Here is a 21,515-nt window from a genome sequence, read left to right as displayed (position 1 = left end):
TTTTGCAGGCTATGAGGTTTGTGCTGTATTTCTTCACTGTGTTTATGGGAATATGTCCTATCACTTTTGTACACTTCTGCCATCTTGTGGTAGTTATTGCACCAATTGCAGTTTGTTTGTTTAGAGCCATGAAAAATGGTTCACCTTGCCAATTAACATTGTTTTAAATGTTTTTAGGTTTCTGGGAAGAATACTTACCACTAAGGTAGTTATTCAAGATGATAGAGAAGTACACTTACCACAAAATTAGTATGTTCTTTGTGGACCTTGAAAGCATACTTACCACCAACTTAGTGGTTTTATAAACCTTTTGGGCATAATGCCCTACCACCTCTGGTTGTGTGTGTCATCACTGTTTGGTCACCACTGTAACCACTTGCGAAGTCAGAAAAAATTGCTTAGTTTTTACTCACCACCAAGATAACAGCTCACAAAAGGATTGCGGGAAATATGAACATCGCCATAGTTTTTAGTCCTAAATCACAAAAATAAAATTATAAAAAAAAAAAATCTATATGTCTGCCAATCCATATTCGGGCAAAGCATTATGCCATTGTAATCTTGAAAAATGGTTTCCTCATTTGGAAAGAACATCTGTACCATAGAATGCACTAAGTAACTTAAACTTTCTGGTTAATGCTGTGTCTGTTTGTGTCCTCAGATTGTAACAGTAAGGCTCACAGAATATAATGAATCAGTGACTCATGTGATCATCTTCATAGCCAAGATATATGAGGTCTGTTAGAAAAGTATCCGATCTTTGGCAGGGGGGGAGGGGGGGGGGGGGGAACAGCCAGAAGTTGCAGGGGGCTAATCAGGAATAAGGAGCCTGTTGGAGCTTGGGAATCTTTTTTTTTTTTTTTTTTCCACAAAAAAGTCTGAATCAAGTGCAAGGAATGAATGTGCTGGAACATTGTTGCGACTGATATGCCAGTTCTTGTTCATGGCCAAATCTTCAGTCACAATGGAATGTGCCGAAAAAGTGCCGATGCCCACCTCTTCGGAACTTTTTTTGATATTCACACAACAGTCCCACATCACCACAGTGTTTGCTTTGGCAACGATCTGATTATTTGCGCACATTGATAGCCTACCGGAGTGTGGCTCACTCTGCACTGATGTGCAGCTATCTTTAAACCAGTTTTACTGCTCCTTAATCTGTGTGATGCCCGTAGCTTCATCACCGAAAGCCATCTCAATCTTCCGAATGGTTTCCTCCTGGCTGTCACGCAGATTCTGTCAAAATTTGATGCAGTAGCACTGCACCAGTTGTTGTGTCATTTCCCTTGCAATGAAAAATCCATTCAAGTGCTACACACTATCTCACTCATCTCCTGCTTGCCCCCAACTGACACTATCAGCATGTGGGGAAAAGATTCACACATGTGCACGAAAGTTCAAGGTTGGCTCATGCTAATGTGCTAGATTCAGATCCAACAGATGTTCTTAATGGATACTTTTCTGACAGACCTTGTACATAAAAAAGAGTAGCTGTTGAAAACTATTTTCTAGGTAGCTTGAGAAATTAACTATGATTAAACTGCCATTTTGTTTTTGTACTCTCACAAGTTGTAAATGGAAAGGATAAAAATCAATTTAAAAAATAAATTTTGTCCTGGAGGCGGTTGGCTGTTGCTCCCTCAGTTATAAGAAGTCACCGATACTTATTACTAGGGCTCACATAATACCTAAATGACTGCACTAACTGAGTCTATGTCTTCTAAGACTTTATCAATAGTGGCCTCTTCATAATGAATACTGTTACTTTTCATGTGCTAACAGGCATTAAGTAGCAGCATTTCACTGTCACCACCCCCCCCCCTTCTCTTTCTCCTGCCCCTTTCCGATATTTGCATCTACTTTACTGCCAGTGTTTGTTTTAATATTAAGTAGCATAGGGAAAAATGTATTGGAAAGATTTACCAAAGGAATTTTTGTTGAATCCTGCCTATTGTTATCTTATAGGTGAAGAAGATCGTCATGCGAGAAGAGTATCCTACCTAAAGGCTACATGGGGGGACAGGATGCATGTTGATAGTGACCTGGAGTTAAGTGACTCGGAAGCTCCAGTATTTGTGGAACAGAGAAGGTAATTTTTACATTTATTTTGGATATACAGTTTCAAAGGAGAGGAAGTACATTTCATTGGTTTTTTTAATATTTTGTTCAGTGTTAATGCTACATTTAAAAAAAATGTAAAATGTGAGAGGCTAATAGCCTTGTTCGGAAGGGCTGGTGAAAATGTCTTTGTCCCTCATGATAAGTGAAGCAGCACATGTAATAGTGAATGCTGTATAGTGGTAGTACTTGCAGTAATTAGCGTCACAAGGCATTTAGTTGCGGTGAATAATACTGAAGTTATCCGTGCACAACAATGTGGAATTATAATCATGGACTATGTTAAATGATGATGGTATTATGGAAGAAAGATTGTACTGCAACATCATCATTAAGAGGTCTGTATTACAGTAATGTGGAAAAAGATTGACGACATGTTTTGGAGACACACAGGAAATCCTGCATGTTGATGAGTTCTTGGTAACATGAACTGGAACTGCAGAATTTATGAAGTGCAGGATCTGTTAGCACAGGAAGGATGTTGCTGCTGGTGGACAAAGCTCCTTCATGTAATTAAGAATAGAGCAAAACAAAATTGCCTGAAGTCTAGCACTTGAGACCATAAACACCAGTTCAGAACCTTCTGAAAATGTTGTGCTAACTATTTTTTTCTATTAATCCTCATGAACCCTAAAAATAAGACTTCTTGCTTATTTATGAGCAAAAAATGAGTTGAATCCAACCAGCATTGAATCAAATAACATATGTATTCAGTAGGATTAATTAAGGTGTCTCAACAACACAAGTTTATTTTTAGAAACTCTGAAAATTAATTTCAAGAATTTGTCTGTAATTAGAGAGGTTGGGTAGCAATTCTAGCGGGTGAATTAAAGAAACAGCTCATTGTATTTTCAGTTGGAAACTGGTGCTGCCTTTTCATTCTTTGAAAATGACATCCTGCTGATTTCATACTTGGTATTTATATGAAACATTTACTGATTAGCTTCCCCAGTGGTAAATAAATGTGCTAGTAGTGCAAAGTATGTTCTGATTTGTGTGAAAAATTGCAATTCACTGTGAGAAAAATGTCTCCCTCTGTACTGGACAGTAACTGAAACAACAAGAAAAAAACAACAGCAGGAACATTTCTATATTGGTGTCAGAATATGTTTCACCTGAATATGTGCTTTTACTTAGGACATTCTTGTTTGGAAAAGAAATCTCCTATTTTCTTTTATACTTTATTGGCAACTGAGATAAGTTACCTTTGAACTCTTTTACAAATCCAGTCTTTTTTTGTGCTTTTTATTCTGAGTGGTATTTATTTTACCCAATGATCAACTTGGTATGAACATTTAATTGTATTTGCCTGTGTCATTCTTAATTTGTCAGTTATTGACAGTGACAACTCAAACCTGAGAGAGAGAGGGAGAGTGCACTCTTATATATGTCTAACATTATTACTGAACATATTCCTGTTAAGTTAATAAGAAAGTGTCAGAATTGACAAGAAATGTGGAGGTGGGGGGAAAATGCTTGGTAACAGCTGGACATGACCCTATTGAGTTAGACTTTGTAACTCCACACCTTTATCCATTTATCCAGAGCGAACTTCTAATTAAATCTCCTGAAGATTTTACCTGACATTTTTATAACAAATCATACCAAGAACAACATATATTAGATAAAACTTAAAATTGCCATCACCATGAAAAGGCATACTTTCATAAAACTCTAGTTATTGTATGCAAATAATGAAATGCAAAAATTCTTTAACTACGCATATGACCTTTTTCATCATTTTATTACAACAAATTGTACCATTACTGATGTGTTTTCAAGAGATATTCAAATGCTGGTGTTTTGAGACGGCATACAAAGGACATAATTTATAATATAAAGTCCTCCAAATATGAGCTTCAGCTAAAAAGATTAAATCTAATATGATGTCTCCCAAGTTCTCTGACCATACTGAAGATCACAAAAATCTACATACAGCTCCACTATCTTTGATGAAGCATGTGATGTCACATTTGCCCATGTGATGTGCTTGGAGTATTCACCTAAGAGGAAAGACATTCAGTGATTCAGATTCCCGTTGTGGCTGCCGTGTAAAGTCTGCAGTATAACACAAAACATTTGTTCCACAGGCTCATTATGAAGCTTTTAAGTGTACAGCAGTACTAGGCTACTTGGTAGGCATACAGAAGCTTCTGTGTGCTTAGCTTCAATCAGTTTTGCCTTTCTTAATGCACATTTTGTTTGGGAATTTCTGTGAATAAGCTATACTCACATAGATACATAATTGCAAAAGTTGATGTTGATAAATGCAGAATAATGTGTAGAGAACAAAAAAAGTGACCTGCTTGTTTACAGAAGACAGCAAGGTTGGAAATCTGCACAGTTAGTGCCTGATGTTGAGCGACTTGTAAAAATTGTTGAAGAAGTGCCACCTGTTATTATCACTTCTCACTGGTGAGCAGTGTGAGACTGTGTTTCTGTATGTGTGTGTGGTTTTCCTCACTGTTTTGCTTGAACAGTTGCAATGGTGTTGTGTATTGTTCACATTAGATTCATTTTTTTACGAGGATAGGTTTCAGATCAATAGAAGAGCCACTAATCTAGCAACTTTTGCCTGAGATTGCATGATTTATGAATATTTTGTTCACATGCTGCAAGAGTGTTGTATTTCTTATGTGTTGAATTTAATAGTTAACACTATGCCGTCTGGCGACACCACAGCGGTGTCGTGTGTGAAACAGCGGTCAACATCCGGCAACACCACAGTGGTCTCATATACATAGTACTGCTCAGTGGCTGGTGACACCACAGTGGTGTCATGAGCAGAGCATCGCGCAGTGGCCAGCGACAGCACTTTAGTATCTTTTGCATTTGGTTGGTGTTTTGTTTGTGTAACAATAAGTTACACACATCAACAAGTTTTTTGGTTTTATAAGTATTTGTTCCCTTTCATCATGACAGATGAAAGAGACAATATGATTATTTACAATGAATGTGCGGACATCTTGTCTGATATTCCGGACGACTTGGCAGATTGGGAAGAAGACAATGGATATCAAAAAAATGAAAGTGAAGCAGAATTGTTGGAAGAATTTGGCGAACGCTACGGTTGCCAACTGATTCAGATGAATCAGATGAAGAAGACAGTGCACAGTGGTCAGACTTTGATTTACCAGGTACCAATAATAAATTTGAAGGATCTCTGGGTCCAAACATATTTCCCAGAGATACTCAGAGCATCGAGGATATTGTAGAATTATATATTGGGAATGACCTATTTGAATATATTAGCAACGCAACCAACAAGTACTACAGTCAAAATTGCAATGGAAGGAAACTGGATGAAAAAAGGCCAAATTTGTCGACGTACGGGACCCAAATTTAGAAAATGGTTCGCGCTTGCTATCCTTATGGAAAAAAAAAAATCCCCAAGGATCAATGATTATTGGTCAATGAATCCTTTGGCAGATACACCAATATTTTGCAAAACAATGTCCCACAACTGATTCAGACAAATATTATCATTTTTACATTTTTCCGACAACAATAATAAACTGGATAATGCCAACCCGCTTTTCAAAGTGCAATTTGTAGCTGATTATTTGTCCAAAAAGTTTAAAGAAACTTACAATCTATGTCAAAACCTCTCAATTGATGAAGGACTGATACTGTGGCATGGATGGTTAAATTTTAAAGTTTACAATCCGCCGAAGATTAGGAAATATGGCATACTCATTCAGATGCTGTGTGATTAGAGTACGGCATACATTTCAGCATTCAACATGTATTCCGGTGCTGGACACCCTTTAGCGATAACGGTCGTGGAACTTTTGACACCTTCTTATGGAAAGAGGCATCACCTCTACATGGATAATTATTATAACAGTGTAGAACTTGCAGAGAAGTTACACAGAAAACAAGAGTTTGTGGAACAATACGGCAAAATAGAGGATTTCTGGAAAAATTAAAGTGAGCAAAAGTCAATGTGGTTAAAGCTTGTCATAAGCAGAAAGGTGAATTATTCGCACAGATATGGAGAGCTTCGAAAACTTAAACAATACCAGTGATCTCTGCAGTTCATAATGCCACTTTGACTGACACTCAAAGAAAATGTAGAAAAACCAATTACACAATAAAAAACATGAAAATGTATTACACTACATCAAATACATGAAAGATGTGGATCAGGCAGACCAATATTTGACTTATTACACTACATACAAAAGAACCATAAAATGGTCAAAAGAGGTTTGCATGTACGTCTTTAATTGTGCATTATTTAATGCATTCTGTTCATTCAGTATTTCAATACAGACCACATGAGTCTCTGGTATCATGATTTTTTTTTTATTGAAAGTGTCTGATTCGTTGATAAAAGACCATGTACCTGCTTCTGAGCAAAACTTGGAGGTTGCCAGTACATCGCGTACATCTCATCATCATCCGGTTGACAGACTTTCTGGTCACATAAAACAGCACCAACTAATACTTATTTCCGAAACAAATAAGTGAAAATGAAGAAACTGCCATTTATCTTAAAAAAAAAAAAAACCTTAATGTGCAAGTCTTGTGGAGTTGCATTACATCTTGGAGACTGTTTGCTGCATATCATATGAGAGAGAAATACTAAGCACCAAAGACAATGCAATTAAAAAATGAAGCAAACAAATTTTGTATTTATTTATGTATGTATATCTTCGAAATTTTGTGAAAGTAGGGGAACAGGGTTGAGAACTTATGAAAACTAATGATGAGATTAGTAAAATGTAACAATTTATAATCTTCCGATAATGTCAAGAACGGCCAGCGACAAGGCAAGTAATCTGAATTAGCGCTGCTGGTGCCAAGCGAATCAATTTGTACGAGACGTGCAGACGGCAAAGTGTTAATAGCAACAGAAGTAGTTTTCAGTTCTGCTTTTGTAGAGTGAGTAATAGGAAGATATAACCAAACCTGTTTCTTGCAAGACTTTTTTTTGCCACTGTGCTGACCACAGCATTTTGTGGATTGTAATTTTAATAGCGGTTACTACTTACTGGCAGCTACAACAAAGAAACTTTCATAACACTCTTCTACCATGTAATTTACTCAGTGGCATTGTGTATGACTTTGTGCTAGTGACAGAAACTTGATAATTTGATAAAGCTGTTTTCTGAAGAGAACACTTTATAAGGTCTATTGAGTTATAGTGATTGGTAGAGCATCTCCCAGAGTCTGTGTTAAAAAAGTTGGATACAGGTTATGATGCATGTTACTAACAATTGTTTTCAGAGATTTGTAGAGAATTGTAAGTGTCACTGTTTCCTTCAAATGTTTTATTGAAGTTTAAGTATACAGTATAATAATGTTCATTGAATGTGACTACTAGCCTGTTATGCAACTGAGATTCACTATACATGTTTCAATATTTATTTTTAAACCCATCATTGGATCTATAATTATACTGTCATTGTAGATAGCTCTTTGTAGTTTCAGTACTGTGTGTTATAACTATAAACTTTGTATTTGAAAAAAGTAATTTTATTTTTAAGCTTGCACAAAGTTTTCAGTATTACTTAAAATTTTGTGCTATTTCATTTGTTTGAATAAGTGAAATTGTCAGTATTGCTTCATCAATGAACCCCCACTGCGTCAAGTAATACGCTACACACACACACACACACACACACACACACACACACACACACACACACACAGTTGCACTCTCCCAGTGTGTGTGTGTGTGTGTGTGTGTGTGTGTGTGTGTGTGTGCGAGCGAGCGAGAGAGAGAGAGAGAGAGAGAGAGAGAGAGAGAGAGAGTGTGTGGAGGGAAGGGTGACAGGGAACAAGATGGGGTGGGGGGGGGGGTACCTGATTATATTTTGGTCTGTGGATTTTTAATCCATAGCCTTTGTAGGAGCAGCATCATGTGTGACACAGTGAAATCATTGTGTGAAATGATGATGAGACATGTAATATGAACACTACCAAACATTAAGAGGAATAAATATTGAGTTTTAATTTTGAATACTATAACAATTCAGTCCTGGAAGGTGTTTGTTAATGCAGTATATTCTGTGTCTTAGTCATGCACTAAAATCAATTATAGTGGTGACTTCTTGTATGTAACAATTTGTAGTCACTCAACAATTAAATTTTCTTTACCTACAAATGCAGATTAACTTACAGATGTTCTGTCTCATGTAAAAAGTACATATCAGATTTCTCATTTACCATTTATATGATTCTAGATATAGAAAATCTCACAGTATTCCTGGTGCCAGCAAGATAATTTTCATTATATGAATTAGAAATGAATATGCCTGTTTTGAATGCATTCAAAATAACATCTAGTGTTGCACAGTTCTGAAATATACTTACATTTTTTTTAAAAAAAGTGAAACACTCCACATTTACATAGTTGGGTATACTGTTGACCGCATGCACAATAACATTTTATGGTACATTAAATTTTGTGTCAATTTATAAAAGCAACATTTACACAGTGCTTTAATTGATGCACCCTGGTCATTTACAAGAGTTACTTATTTGTTTATTTGCTTGAAGTATAACCAGACTTTTACTTTCTTTGAGAAACGTGAAGTCGCTGAGCTATCTTTTCTAAATGTTAGAAGCAAATTTTAATGGATATCTGTTTGATAGTCATGAACATTTATCTCCTCTGAGAAGCATGGTTATGAATGAGTCTGCAAATCCCATACTTCAGTCTCTCTATGTAAACTAAAATTTCTCATTCGGTGATTTAGTGTATATTATGACTACATTGCTAATTAGATCTGTGAAAGAATAAATTTGAAATACAAACGTATTTGTAATTTAATGTGTCATTCATATGTCTCAGTAAATTGTTGTACACCTTTGTCATCTGAATATTACCATATTCTTTTAGTTCCAAGACATTTCATGGTTTATTTGTATAGCCTTGTGACTTTGAATGTCTGCATAGGTACTGCCGCATAGAGACTTCTCCACTGGAGGAGTCAGAACTTGGCTTCTCTAATGAATGTTTTGTATTGGCTGTTGCTCCAGTAACAGTAATTTCATTTGCGTTCTGAATGTCTGACACATTATTCTATTGTGGGCTATAAATTGTGCACTTACTATCCTACACAATTCAAGACAAATTTTTTGAAGAAAGAAACTTCTGTTGTTTTATGTAGAAATGAAGTCTTTATCTTCTCTGCTCTTTCATAAAAGAAGAAAGAATAATAATAGTAAATAATAATAATTATTATAGTTTTTTGTGTGTGTGTGTGTGTGTGGGGGGGGCGGGGGGGGGGGGGGGGGGAGCAGTGTTGGAAACTATGTACAGCAAAGGTACAGTGCTTTACTAGTGTTCACAATATAATTCATAAATGACACTATTCATGAGCCTGGTAAGCTCATTATGTACCACAGATTTTGCCCTCAAAAGCCTCATTACATATATGCAAAAAAACTTTTTATGCCGAGACAGAACAGCTGGTCAGTACTCAACTTCAGGAATTGAATTCCCAGCTCATTAAAGGGAACACGAAAGTGAGAACACTAATACTAGATTTTGGAACTAATACCTCCTTTCTTGGGAAGGAAAGATGTAACACACACACACACACACACACACACACACACACAGAGAGAGAGAGAGAGAGAGAGAGAGAGAGAGAGAGAGAGAGACTAACAAAAAATGAAAAACTAAGTTGATAATTCTGAGACATTGGGTTGGGTATTGATGGAAACTTAAAATGGAAAAGCTGACCTGCTAAAACATTTAGGTACAGGTATTTTTGTCGTAAGAATAATTGGCAACTTTGGGGACAGATGAATCTGTTACTTAATGTATTTTCCGTAGTTTCATTCACTGATGTACTACTGGATAATATTGGGGGTGACTCCTCATGTGAGCAAAAAGTTATTCATTAAACAAAAGAAATTAATTGGAATGGTATGTAGAGTTCTTGGAGGCATCTACTTAAACCATTGGCAATGTTAACTACAGCCTTGAATTTATTCACTGTCAATAATCCTCTGCAGTTTGAGAGTACTTGGTATATTCATTAACAAAATTCTAAAAGGAAAAATTATCTGCTCTTCTCCCAAGGTACTCTAACTTTGGCACAGGAAGGAGTGCAATGGTCAGCTACAAAGTGTTTTCAAAGTTTTCTGTGTAATAACTCCTCCTACACCATAGAGGAATTCTTAAGTGGAAAGAATTAGTCAAATAAAAATTTATATTATTCCTATGATGGAAGGAAACATTCCACGTGGGAAAAATTATATATAAAAACAAAGATGAGGTGACTTACCGAACAAAAGCGCTGGCAGGTCGATAGACACACACACAAACAAACGCAAACATACACACAAAATTCAAGCTTTCGCAACAAACTGTTGCCTCATCAGGAAAGAGGGAAGGAGAGGGGAAGACGAAAGGAAGTGGGTTTTAAGGGAGAGGGTAAGGAGTCATTCCAATCCCGGGAGCGGAAAGACTTACCTTAGGGGGAAAAAAGGACAGGTATACACTCGCACACACGCACATATCCATCCACACATACAGACACAAGCAGACATATTATTATTTGTCTGCTTGTGTCTGTATGTGTGGATGGATATGTGCGTGTGTGCGAGTGTATACCTGTCCTTTTTTCCCCCTAAGGTAAGTCTTTCCGCTCCCGGGATTGGAATGACTCCTTACCCTCTCCCTTAAAACCCACTGCCTTTCGTCTTCCCCTCTCCTTCCCTCTTTCCTGATGAGGCAACAGTTTGTTGCGAAAGCTTGAATTTTGTGTGTATGTTTGTGTTTGTTTGTGTGTCTATCGACCTGCCAGCGCTTTTGTTCGGTAAGTCACCTCATCTTTGTTTTTATATATAATTTATATTATTCATTTGAAAGGTTCCACAGCATAGAATTTATTGTGAAAAGAAATTGTGGGACTAACTAATTTTTGCTTCAGAACAATTTAACATCAATTTAATAATGAATGATTTTTTCAAAAGTTTAAACATAAGAGAACTTTTCATAATGCTACATTTAAAGAGTGAAGTGTCACACTCCATTATTAAAGTATTTTTTAGGATACATATAGCACTGAAGACTGCAGTAGTAATGCTAAAGAATGTAGTTTAGTGTACCTCCCTTTTGTACTGGTCACAAGTAAGTGGAAACTTCAATATTTTCTCTATTTTCTCTCTTTACCAGTTACGGGGAATCAAATGCACCAGTGGAGATCGGAGATGAAGAAACTGATGGAAAATCTCAGGTGATACGAGAAGGTTGGCTTCAGTGCAAGGTTTCACTCATTGAAGGAAAGGTAAATCTTTCACTACTGCAGAAATTGCAGGAAGAAACAGAGTATTTAATGAAAGTTATGTAATATATGTATTGGCACAGAACTTAATTTTAACTAGGAAATTGTTAGTGAAGTAAACAGAAAAGGAGAATTTTGGCTTCATTTATGTAGTTGAGTTAACTTGTTATGAAAATAAGTCATTTACTGACATTGTACTGGAATATTTGTGACTTTAACTTATTCTTACTGCAATACTTTTAATTGGTAGCACAGAATAGGCATTGGAATTGAGCTAGCAGAATTTTGAAAAAGTGCATTAATAATTTCACAGCATCCGAAGGCAGCCACGCCAAATAACTTGTCACAGGTTTAGAAAAAATATATAATTTTTACTGTAACCGTGGTATTTTTAAGGCAGTATCAAGTCCCATCCAAGGAATATGTTATCTAATATACAGTGTAACATAGTGAAGAAGTTGAGTCATATATGAGCACAACAAAAAACTGCCAAACATGTAAGCTTTCAGCCAGAAGGCCTCCTTCCAAAATAGCCAACATACATACATTCACACAAATTCAGTTTACACACAAATGACAACTGTCTCTGTCATTATTTGGTCAGTACCTGAGAGTTGTTTTCCTAATGGAATTAAAATCTCTTGTAAGAGGAAGAGGGAAATTTAAGGGCCGAATAAGTCAAGATCTGACGTTACTTCCATACTACAAAAAATATTGTAGTATTTTAAGGACACTTATTAAAATATCCAGAAGTATGTGTGTAATGACAGAAATAAATAATACAGATAATAAGATTAAAACTGTAAGGTGCATTGTCAAACATAAGACATGACAGCCAGTCAGTGTACAAGATTCCATAATAATTAAACTTCATGACAATGTTATGACTGATAATTCACAAGTTGCAAGGACTTTTAACAATCAGTCTCTAAACATAGCAGCAAATATAGGATTAAATGGTTCAGGTGAAGAAGCAAGAGAATATATTAGGAATTTCGCTCCATAAAACTTTAAGCAACTAGGAAGGAGCATCCTTAACTGATACAAATACAGTTAAAAAAAAAAGGACGAAAGTTCTTGCAGGGTTGATGGAATTTCAAACACAATTCTGAAAATCTCATCATCATCATTTAAGACTGATTATGCCTTTCAGCATTCAGTCTGGAGCATAGCCCCCTTATAAAATTCCTCCATGATCCCCTATTCAGTGCTAACATTGGTGCCTCTTCTGATGTTAAACCTATTACTTCAAAGTTATTCTTAACCGAATCCAGGTACCTTCTCCTTGGTCTTCCCCGACTCCTCCTACCCTCTACTGCTGAACCTATGAGTCTCTTGGGTAACCTTGCTTCTCCCATGCGTGTAACATGACCCCAAATCTGTCCCAACATAATTAGTAATGTCCTTAGTGATATATACAATGCATCACTGGCACAGGGAATTTTTCTAGACAGGTTTAAATATACAATTATCAAACCACTTCCTAAGAAAGTGACAAGACAGACTAAACAATTATTGTCCAGTTCCTTACCGGCATCTTTTTCCGAAATATTTGAAAAAGTAACATATTCAAGAGTAGTCGCAAATATGTAAGTGGAAAAAATTTACTTAGTACATCACAGTTTAGATTCCAGAAAGGTTGCTCAACTGAGAAAGCTGTTTATACATTCACTCAGCAGATAGAACAAGCTTTAAATGATAATAAATCTGCAGGTGGTATTTTTGTGCCCTTTCCCAGGCCTTTAATGGTGTAGATCATGATACACTCTTAGAAAAATGCAAGTTTTGTGGAACAGAAGGCTTTACACACAGCTGGTTTGAATCTTACTTGTTGTTGTTGTTGTGGTCTTCAGTCCTGAGACTGGTTTGATGCAGCTCTCCATGCTACTCTATCCTGTGCAAGCTTCTTCATCTCCCAGTACCTACTGCAACCTACATCCTTCTGAATCTGCTTAGTGTATTGATCTCTTGGTCTCCCTCTACGATTTTTACCCTCCACGCTGCCCTCCAATGCTAAATTTGTGATCCCTTGATGCCTCAAAACATGTTCTACCAACCGATCCCTTCTTCTAGTCAAGTTGTGCCACAAACTTCTCTTCTCCCCAATCCTATTCAATACCTCCTCATTAGTTACGTGATCTACCCACCTTATCTTCAGCATTCTTCTGTAGCACCACATTTCGAAAGCTTCTATTCTCTTCTTGTCCAAACTGGTTATCATCCATGTTTCACTTCCATACATGGCTACACTCCATACAAATACTTTCAGAAACGACTTCCTGACAGTTAAATCTATACTCGATGTTAACAAATTTCTCTTCTTCAGAAACGATTTCCTTGCCATTGCCAGTCTACATTTTATATCCTCTCTACTTCGACCATCATCAGTTATTTTACTCCCTAAATAGCAAAACTCCTTTACTACTTTAAGTGTCTCATTTCCTAATCTAATTCCCTCAGCATCACCCGATTTAATTTGACTACATTCCATTATCCTCGTTTTGCTTTTGTTGATGTTCATCTTATATCCTCCTTTCAAGACACTGTCCATTCCGTTCAACTGCTCTTCCAAGTCCTTTGCTGTCTCTGACAGAATTACAATGTCATCGGCGAACCTCAAAGTTTTTACTTCTTCTCCATGAATTTTAATACCTACTGCAAATTTTTCTTTTGTTTCCTTTACTGCTTGCTCAATATACAGATTGAATAACATCGGGGAGAGGCTACAACCCTGTCTCACTCCTTTCCCAACCACTGCTTCCCTTTCATGCCCCTCGACTCTTATAACTGCCATCTGGTTTCTATACAAATTGTAAATAGCCTTTCGCTCCCTGTATTTCACCCCTGCCACCTTCAGAATTTGAAAGAGAGTATTCCAGTTAACGTTGTCAAAAGCTTTCTCTAAGTCTACGAATGCTAGAAACGTAGGTTTGCCTTTTCTTAATCTTTCTTCTAAGATAAGTCGTAAGGTTAGTATTGCCTCACGTGTTCCAACATTTCTACGGAATCCAAACTGATCTTCCCCGAGGTCCGCTTCTACCAGTTTTTCCATTCGTCTGTAAATAATTCGCATTAGTATTTTGCAGCTGTGACTTATTAAACTGATAGTTCGGTAATTTTCACATCTGTCAACACCTGCTTTCTTTGGGATTGGAATTATTATATTCTTCTTGAAGTCTGTGGGTATTTCGCCTGTCTCATACATCTTGCTCACCAGATGGTAGAGTTTTGTCATGACTGGCTCTCCGAAGGCCGTCAGTAGTTCTAATCTTACTTGATGAACAGAATACGAAAGGTTGTGGTGAATAATTTAGACAGTGTCAGAAAGGTACTCCCACTGGGTTCAATTTTGGGTCTACTCTTATTGCTCACGACTCGTGTGTCTGGACTCGCAAGCCATTTTATCTATTCTGGGGTAGCTGCACAATATGCCAATGACGCCCTTAGAGTACAACAGTGCCGGTGGGTGTCTGTGCTGCGTGGAAGTTCAAAACATTGTCTTCATTGTAAGAATGCTGGCCGCTGTGGCCGAGCGGTTCTAGGTGCTTCAGTCTGGAACCGCACGACCGCTACGGTCGCAGGTTCAAATCCTGACTCTGGCATGGATGTGTGTGATGTCCTTATGTTAGTTAGGTTTAAGTAGTTCTAAGTTCTATGGGACTGATGACCTCAGATGCTAAGTTCCATAGTGCTCAGAACCATTTGAACCATCACTGTAAGAATGTTCATGTAACCACTGATACCAGCATCATTGCACCCATATTGTGTGGCAATTACCTGAAAAGGACCATACTGCCACTCAGAAGACTACAATTTGACCCCAAACTTGCTCATTTGGCTGTAGGAAGCACGAGTGCACTCCATGGCACGATTGCTTGCTTGCTTCACATGCTGGCACCAGACTGATACTTTGGGCTGTGAGTATTTCCTATTAAAGGATAGACCCAAATGATGGACTGGTAGCTATGCCACTACACAATCTGTTGGTGGATGACACTGAAACCATTATCAGTACATCTACTATCGCCCAGGTGGCATCTGGCATCACTGGATTGAAATCTGTCATTTTTCCAGGTATACTTTTTTTGTTTTGAGCGTAGAGCATTCAGATATGCACATGGATGCTTAGCACCTTTCAGTCCATGGTATAACTTTATTAATGTTTTTAACCAGGTTTTTCTTAAGTATATTAATCCAACACAATTTGCTTTTTTCTCTCTGCCATTCAATGTTAACTTAGTAGACTCCAGGTTCGAATTATTTTTCTGCTTCTTCCTACCAAACCTCACAGGAAAGAAACTGATCATTTATACTCCAGGTGTCACACTTATGAGTCTGAATGTAATTATGCATTTGTATAGGTCTTTCTCTAGAATGAGCACAGAAGGTCTCATATTGAATTGGTTTATTACTAAATATTTTTGGCAATATTTAAATTACTTGTAAAATTTACTTTCTCTATTTTTTTTCTTTCAGCCATTAGAAACTTATGTTCGGCCTGTTTATCTTGATACTACATTATAAACTGCGCTTATTAGTCAGAAATTGTTAAAATAACTTGTGGAAGCTGTCACAAATAGCAAATCACTGTACATGTGATTTATAGGTCATTGTTACATAGGGAATATTAGTTTAAAGAGTAAAGGTAACAGCTCATCAAATGGTACAGGCGATGTGTATATATTCTGCCTCAGAAAAGGATTCATCCAAAGAGTAGCTAAGTTTTTGGTCTTCTTCTTCTTCTCCTCTCTCTTCCCCCCCCCCCCCCCCCCCCCTCCCCCCCACCTCCATGACTCAACACTTGTACTATTCGGTGTGTTGTCAATTTTATCCCTTAAACTTTACATTCCATTCCATTAGCATTTTCCATTATTTTTACAAGTTATATATACTACATATCCTCACATACTTCTAAAAATCCTATGGTATATAACTGTTTCCTAATTTCAGCGTTCATCTGATCGATCATGGCGCCAGCTGTGGGTTGTCCTTGAGAACACTGGCCTTATATTGTACAGGGTATGTACTATTAGACTTCAATGTCACTGTTTTAGAGAAAAATTTAGTGTGACAGATTTGCTTTCTTCTCATTATTCACAATGTTTATTAATTGTGTTAAGCTAAAATAAGCTACAAGAAAACAAAAATAAAAAGTTTAAGATGAATGTGTAATAGCTTAAAAGCATGTAAAGAAACTTTAATGATAATAGTAAGATCTGATGTGTATGATGACACAGCCAGGGAAAAAGACTTGCGTAACAGCTAAGAGCTTTAGGATATGAAGATTCTATTCTTGCAGTGTAAAGCATGATATAAAGGGAACATTTGGGAGCAGTTGTGAGGAAGAAAACTTTTATATGTCAAGTCAGGCTCAAGAATGATGTAGCACGTACGAGGAGTAATAATGATTGTAAATGCAGACGTTCAGAATCAAAAAGGAATGTCTTGATTCTGAAAAGTAGTGTATGTTACTGTAAGACTTCCTTGCAGATTAAACACCAACCCTGGACTATGACTCAAACCCATAAACTTGCTTCTGGTGGAACTGCTTTGACTTAGCTTTTCAAGTGTGCCTCAAGGCCTGGCATTCAATTCATAATTTGCCTTACTCTTTCATCCATGGGTGTTACTATAATGAGAAATGCACAAAGTCCTGATTGTAATACTTTTAATACATTTTGCTCTTGCAACAGTGTGCTGCAGTGGCATTTACCTTAAAGTTCGAACTTTGTAGACTGATACCAGGTGCCTTAAATAATCATGATGAAAAAGGTGTTTCACATGGTTCTCTGTTTCACAAAATATTGTTAGTTTTATGAAATATTTGAAGTTTTTTGGTTGTTTTCATCAAACTAATGGGACAAATTGAGGACTAGCATGGGACTGTACTATATTCTATACTAAAGGCTGTTATCAGTGTATAAGGCTTGTTTGTGCCTTTGAGTGTTTTATATTTATTTCAATTTTCAATTAATAAATTTTATTTATTTATTTTGTATTCATAGGCAGCAACTTGTTCAGATGAAGAAGCACGTGTGCAACCACTGCATGGAGTCACAGTGGAGGTGGCAGCTATCACAGGTTACACCAAACGCAAGAATGTTATACGCTTGACAGTACCTACAGGCAGTGAGCTTCTGCTGCAAGCAGAGGATGAAGTCACCATGAATGCATGGCTGCATGCACTCCAGGAGAGAGTGTCAACACCACATCCTCACATTGTCACTGCAGATGAGGTCTGTATTTATCATCACCTGTGTACAATATTTTTAGTTAATTGTCTTGGTACTGGATGACTGTAAAAGGATGTGGCAGAATGTTGTTACCATGATACATGCATGCAATGTGAATTAGGTAAACTGTATGAGGATCAGCATGAATTGTTACAAACTCAGAAACTTATTCTTTGCATAAAATTTTAACCTTCCTTATCATGTAATGAGAGTAAGAATGCTCACCTTGTTAGATTGTTTTGAAATCGTATCCCACACAGAATCCAACAAAAATCCAGATATTAATTGATGGACCATCCAGAATGGACTATGAATATCTGTATGAGGATATACCTTGGCTTACCAAAGAAAAATCGAGATGATGAGCAGTGGACAAGCAAGTTAGTCCGGATGCTTCGTGGCATTATTAAAAAGTGGGGATGGATAGAAACAATGTGGAAGATATTGGTACGTGCAGGAGAAGCAGTTCCCATCTACACAGAAAAAAATGAAACAGGATATATGACTGCTCAGACAAATGCTAAGAAAATGGCACAGTTGGAAAAATAAACAAATAGGAAAAGGAGGATGAATGTGATCTAGATACGTGGAATGTTTCCCTCTATTATAATCATATTATTATTATTATTATTATTATTATTATTATTATTGAGACTGTAATTAAAACTTTATTGCTATCCTGCCATGAGAAGGTGCACAGGAACAGTTGGTTGAACACAATGGTAAAGAACGTTTTAACAGTGATGCAGCCATTGTAGCGTGTCTAGTGCATTTGTTTCTCCATGCTTCCAAAGTCCAGTAAGATGAGATTTGTGTACCAGCTCACTTGTATTTATAAAAATTAATTCAGATTATTTTCATTTTAGAAAGTGATACAAACTCCCTTGATACCACTGGCTCCCAACTCCATACTATGCCACCAACAAACAGTAATTACAGTTAGACAGTTGCCGTTACTTCTGTAGGAAATACTCCCTGTGCTACAGATTTTCAGTTATGAGAAACTGATTTATTCAGGTGCAGACTCCCTCCATGAATAAGTGGATAACTTAACCCCTACTTTTTCATCTTATGGTTACTTCACAAATCTGGTTCTAAATGGCTCCTCATGTCCTCTATTTAAGGAAAAACAAATCTCAAAGATGCATACTTCTTGGAAAACAGTACTACAGAGCAACTTCAATACATTGTCCTTCTGACCTGTGTATTATGGTGATTCTCTGTGAATACGTAATGATCTATGGTATACTGTGTGCATGCCAACCTGTTAGATTTTAATTTCTTTGTGATCTTCATTATTCCTATGTAGTTTGTTGATATACTGGGTGTGCTAGTATGTCCAGAACAGATCAGCTCTGTAGATAAGACAAGAATCTTATCAGTTCAGTGCTTGAATGTCAAGATGTGTTTTGATAACATTAGCAATTTTGTGTTTCTTGCATCTAGTACTTATATAATAAGCATGAAAAGATACTTATAAGTTTCAAGCATGTCAAGATTATTTTCTGTTTGCTTATGTTTTATGCTTTTTCCCTTGGAGCCTGATAAGTCGCGCAAGAAAATAAATTTCACCAGTTACTTTATTGTAATTCAAGGCACCAATGAAACAAAATGTGTGCCTTTGTGTGAAGTATAATAAGAGTATAGATGATGTAACAGTTATAAGGCAGGTTAGTTTGTCTAAAATTGATTGTAATAATTATTATTACAAGGTTCAGCAGTGTATACAAGTTGCAGGAGTTAGTGTACTTCACACAGTTTGATAAAAAATTTTGTTCTACATATTGAATTGTGTGTGTGTGGTCATTGATATACTTCAATTACAATGCTCTAGTTATCATCACCATCATTCTGTTAGGTTGTTGCTGGTCAGTTTGTAAATAAATGGGATAATTTTATTATAAGGTTGTAGTGAAAGCTGGTTGACAGCAACTATGACAATTCCATTGTGTAGCTCTGTGTGTTCATGTTTGTCATGTGTTGTTCAATTCCTGTTTGTGATCTTAAACATTTTCCCTGATATTCCAGTTGTCAGTGTTAGAATGGAAAAAAGAGAGAGATTGATTCTGTTTTTGCATATAGTGTAAAGTCCTATTGTGGGCTATCTGTTTATCACTACTTTGTGACTGTCCGATATTTGTGTTCACTGTAAAAATGGTATGTAACAATTTTGAACTTGTTTTTAGGAGGAAGCTGTAAAAACACAGCAAACCTTTGGAAGCACTCATCTGTCACCTCAACCTGCTCACAAAGGTATCCGGAAGCTCACATCATTCCGAAACCGGTCACCTACAGGCCAATCTCCTGTGAATAAAACTCGCAAACCAAGCCAGTCAGGTATTTATTATCCTTTTTCTACCTTCTACCATCTCTGTTAAGAATTATCATGGTGCAGACAAAACAAAAAAGCTATGTGAAAGTACAGTTAAATAAAAATAGGAAAAGATAGCTTCAGGCTGAAAAGTTTGTTCAAAAGTTACAAAGACTCATTTGCTTTCGTAACTGGGAGTTCTTTCATTTAAGAAACACAATTGGAAAAAAATGACTGTAAATTCTTGAAGAATCATCAGTACAGAACTACTGCCACATAAGATTTGAAAATAAAAGCAGTTACAAATGCCAAAAGGGCAGTAAACATATGAAATAAAGGAAAGAGATACTATGTCTAGAAGTGGAGGTGGAAAACCCAATAGACTTATACTGATGAAAAGACAAGCAGGCAGTGCCAAACTGAGAATAAAGAAAGGAAGAAATAAGATGAAAAGGAAAAAAAAAAAAAAAAAGATTGCTGTTACGCTCCTCATTTTATGATTTCTTAATTTCCAAATATGTTTCTTATTTGCTGCTGCCATCTTACTTCTGTCTCATCATGTCTGTCATATCCAGCACTGTTCAGAGATAGATAGAACACACAAACTGCTGCATTCTGTAGAGTGATGTATTTACTTTAGGCTCTCACTTAGGTAGCTCATAGGTAATGTATTTTTACATTGTTATTCAAATTCCAGTGCATTTGTATTGATTTGTTGTAGCATATTTTATTTTGTTGAGTGTGATTCTAAACCATTTCTGACATTATTCTAGAAGATATAAATTTTCTTTTTCTTTTTTACCTAAATATTGTAATTATGTTTACAATATCTTGTTCTGAATTTAGATCAACTGCCTTCACCAAAGTCAAAAACATGGAAAGGCCGTGTTTATCAGCAGTTCAAACGGATACAGCAAGGTGGTGGTTCACCAAACTCACCAACAGCTCCTCATCCAGAAGGTGCAACCATTGGTATCCCTCTTGAGGAGTGTCCTCCAGTAAGTTTAGACTTTGGTGATGCTACAGAGTTGAAAGTAAACTTGTTAAAGACATCTAATTGTGGGGCTGAGGTAGTTATTAACTTTTTATTTTGACACATACAGTATTGTTACATCATGCCAAGTATAAATTTACAAGACATAAGTCAGCCAAAAGCTTAGTGAAGATAATGTCACAAGTGGCATAGGTACGATAATGAGGTCCCAATAAAGGTTCCAATAAAGTTTTTGACACTTAAGATAGTGGTGATAAGTGTAAACCTGAATTTGAAATCTGTAAGTACATGGAAACGCAACATCGTTATAATACTTTTTTCTGCTTTACAGTCCAAATTCTCTGAATATGTTCCATTGTTGGTGGAAATGTGTACTAGTATAGTTGACACAAGAGGCTTGGATATAATTGGTATCTACCGTGTTCCTGGAAATACTGCAGCTGTTTCATCACTCACAGAAAGCCTGAACAAAGGATTTGATTGGGAAAACATGCAGGTACAGAAGCATATTCTTTCATGAATATCATGTATACTGTGTATCTCATCACAGTACATAAAATGTAATGGTAAACTGTGGCTCTTTATTGTTATTGTTACTAGCTGTTGTTGGA

General features: G+C 36.6%; 1 protein-coding gene across 1 annotated transcript in view; it reads left to right on the top strand.

Annotated features, from left to right (window-relative positions):
- Positions 1–21,515, top strand: part of LOC124790080 — a gene marked incomplete at its 5' end in the record, with an annotated part of 634,243 nt that overhangs the window by 532,237 nt on the left and 80,491 nt on the right. Inside the window, 8 exons of the mRNA XM_047257646.1 lie at positions 1,966–2,089; positions 4,435–4,533; positions 11,258–11,369; positions 16,317–16,385; positions 17,372–17,602; positions 19,786–19,936; positions 20,757–20,908; positions 21,236–21,400. Coding sequence (XP_047113602.1) covers positions 1,966–2,089; positions 4,435–4,533; positions 11,258–11,369; positions 16,317–16,385; positions 17,372–17,602; positions 19,786–19,936; positions 20,757–20,908; positions 21,236–21,400 — 1,103 coding nt within the window. The remainder of the gene's footprint in view (positions 1–1,965; positions 2,090–4,434; positions 4,534–11,257; positions 11,370–16,316; positions 16,386–17,371; positions 17,603–19,785; positions 19,937–20,756; positions 20,909–21,235; positions 21,401–21,515) is intronic.

The sequence above is a fragment of the Schistocerca piceifrons genome, chromosome 3 (assembly GCF_021461385.2).
Source record: "Schistocerca piceifrons isolate TAMUIC-IGC-003096 chromosome 3, iqSchPice1.1, whole genome shotgun sequence".
Taxonomy (NCBI): Eukaryota; Metazoa; Arthropoda; class Insecta; order Orthoptera; family Acrididae; genus Schistocerca; species Schistocerca piceifrons.
The sequence above is the reverse complement of the archived record's forward strand: the minus strand, read 5'-3'. Positions and strand labels throughout refer to the sequence as shown.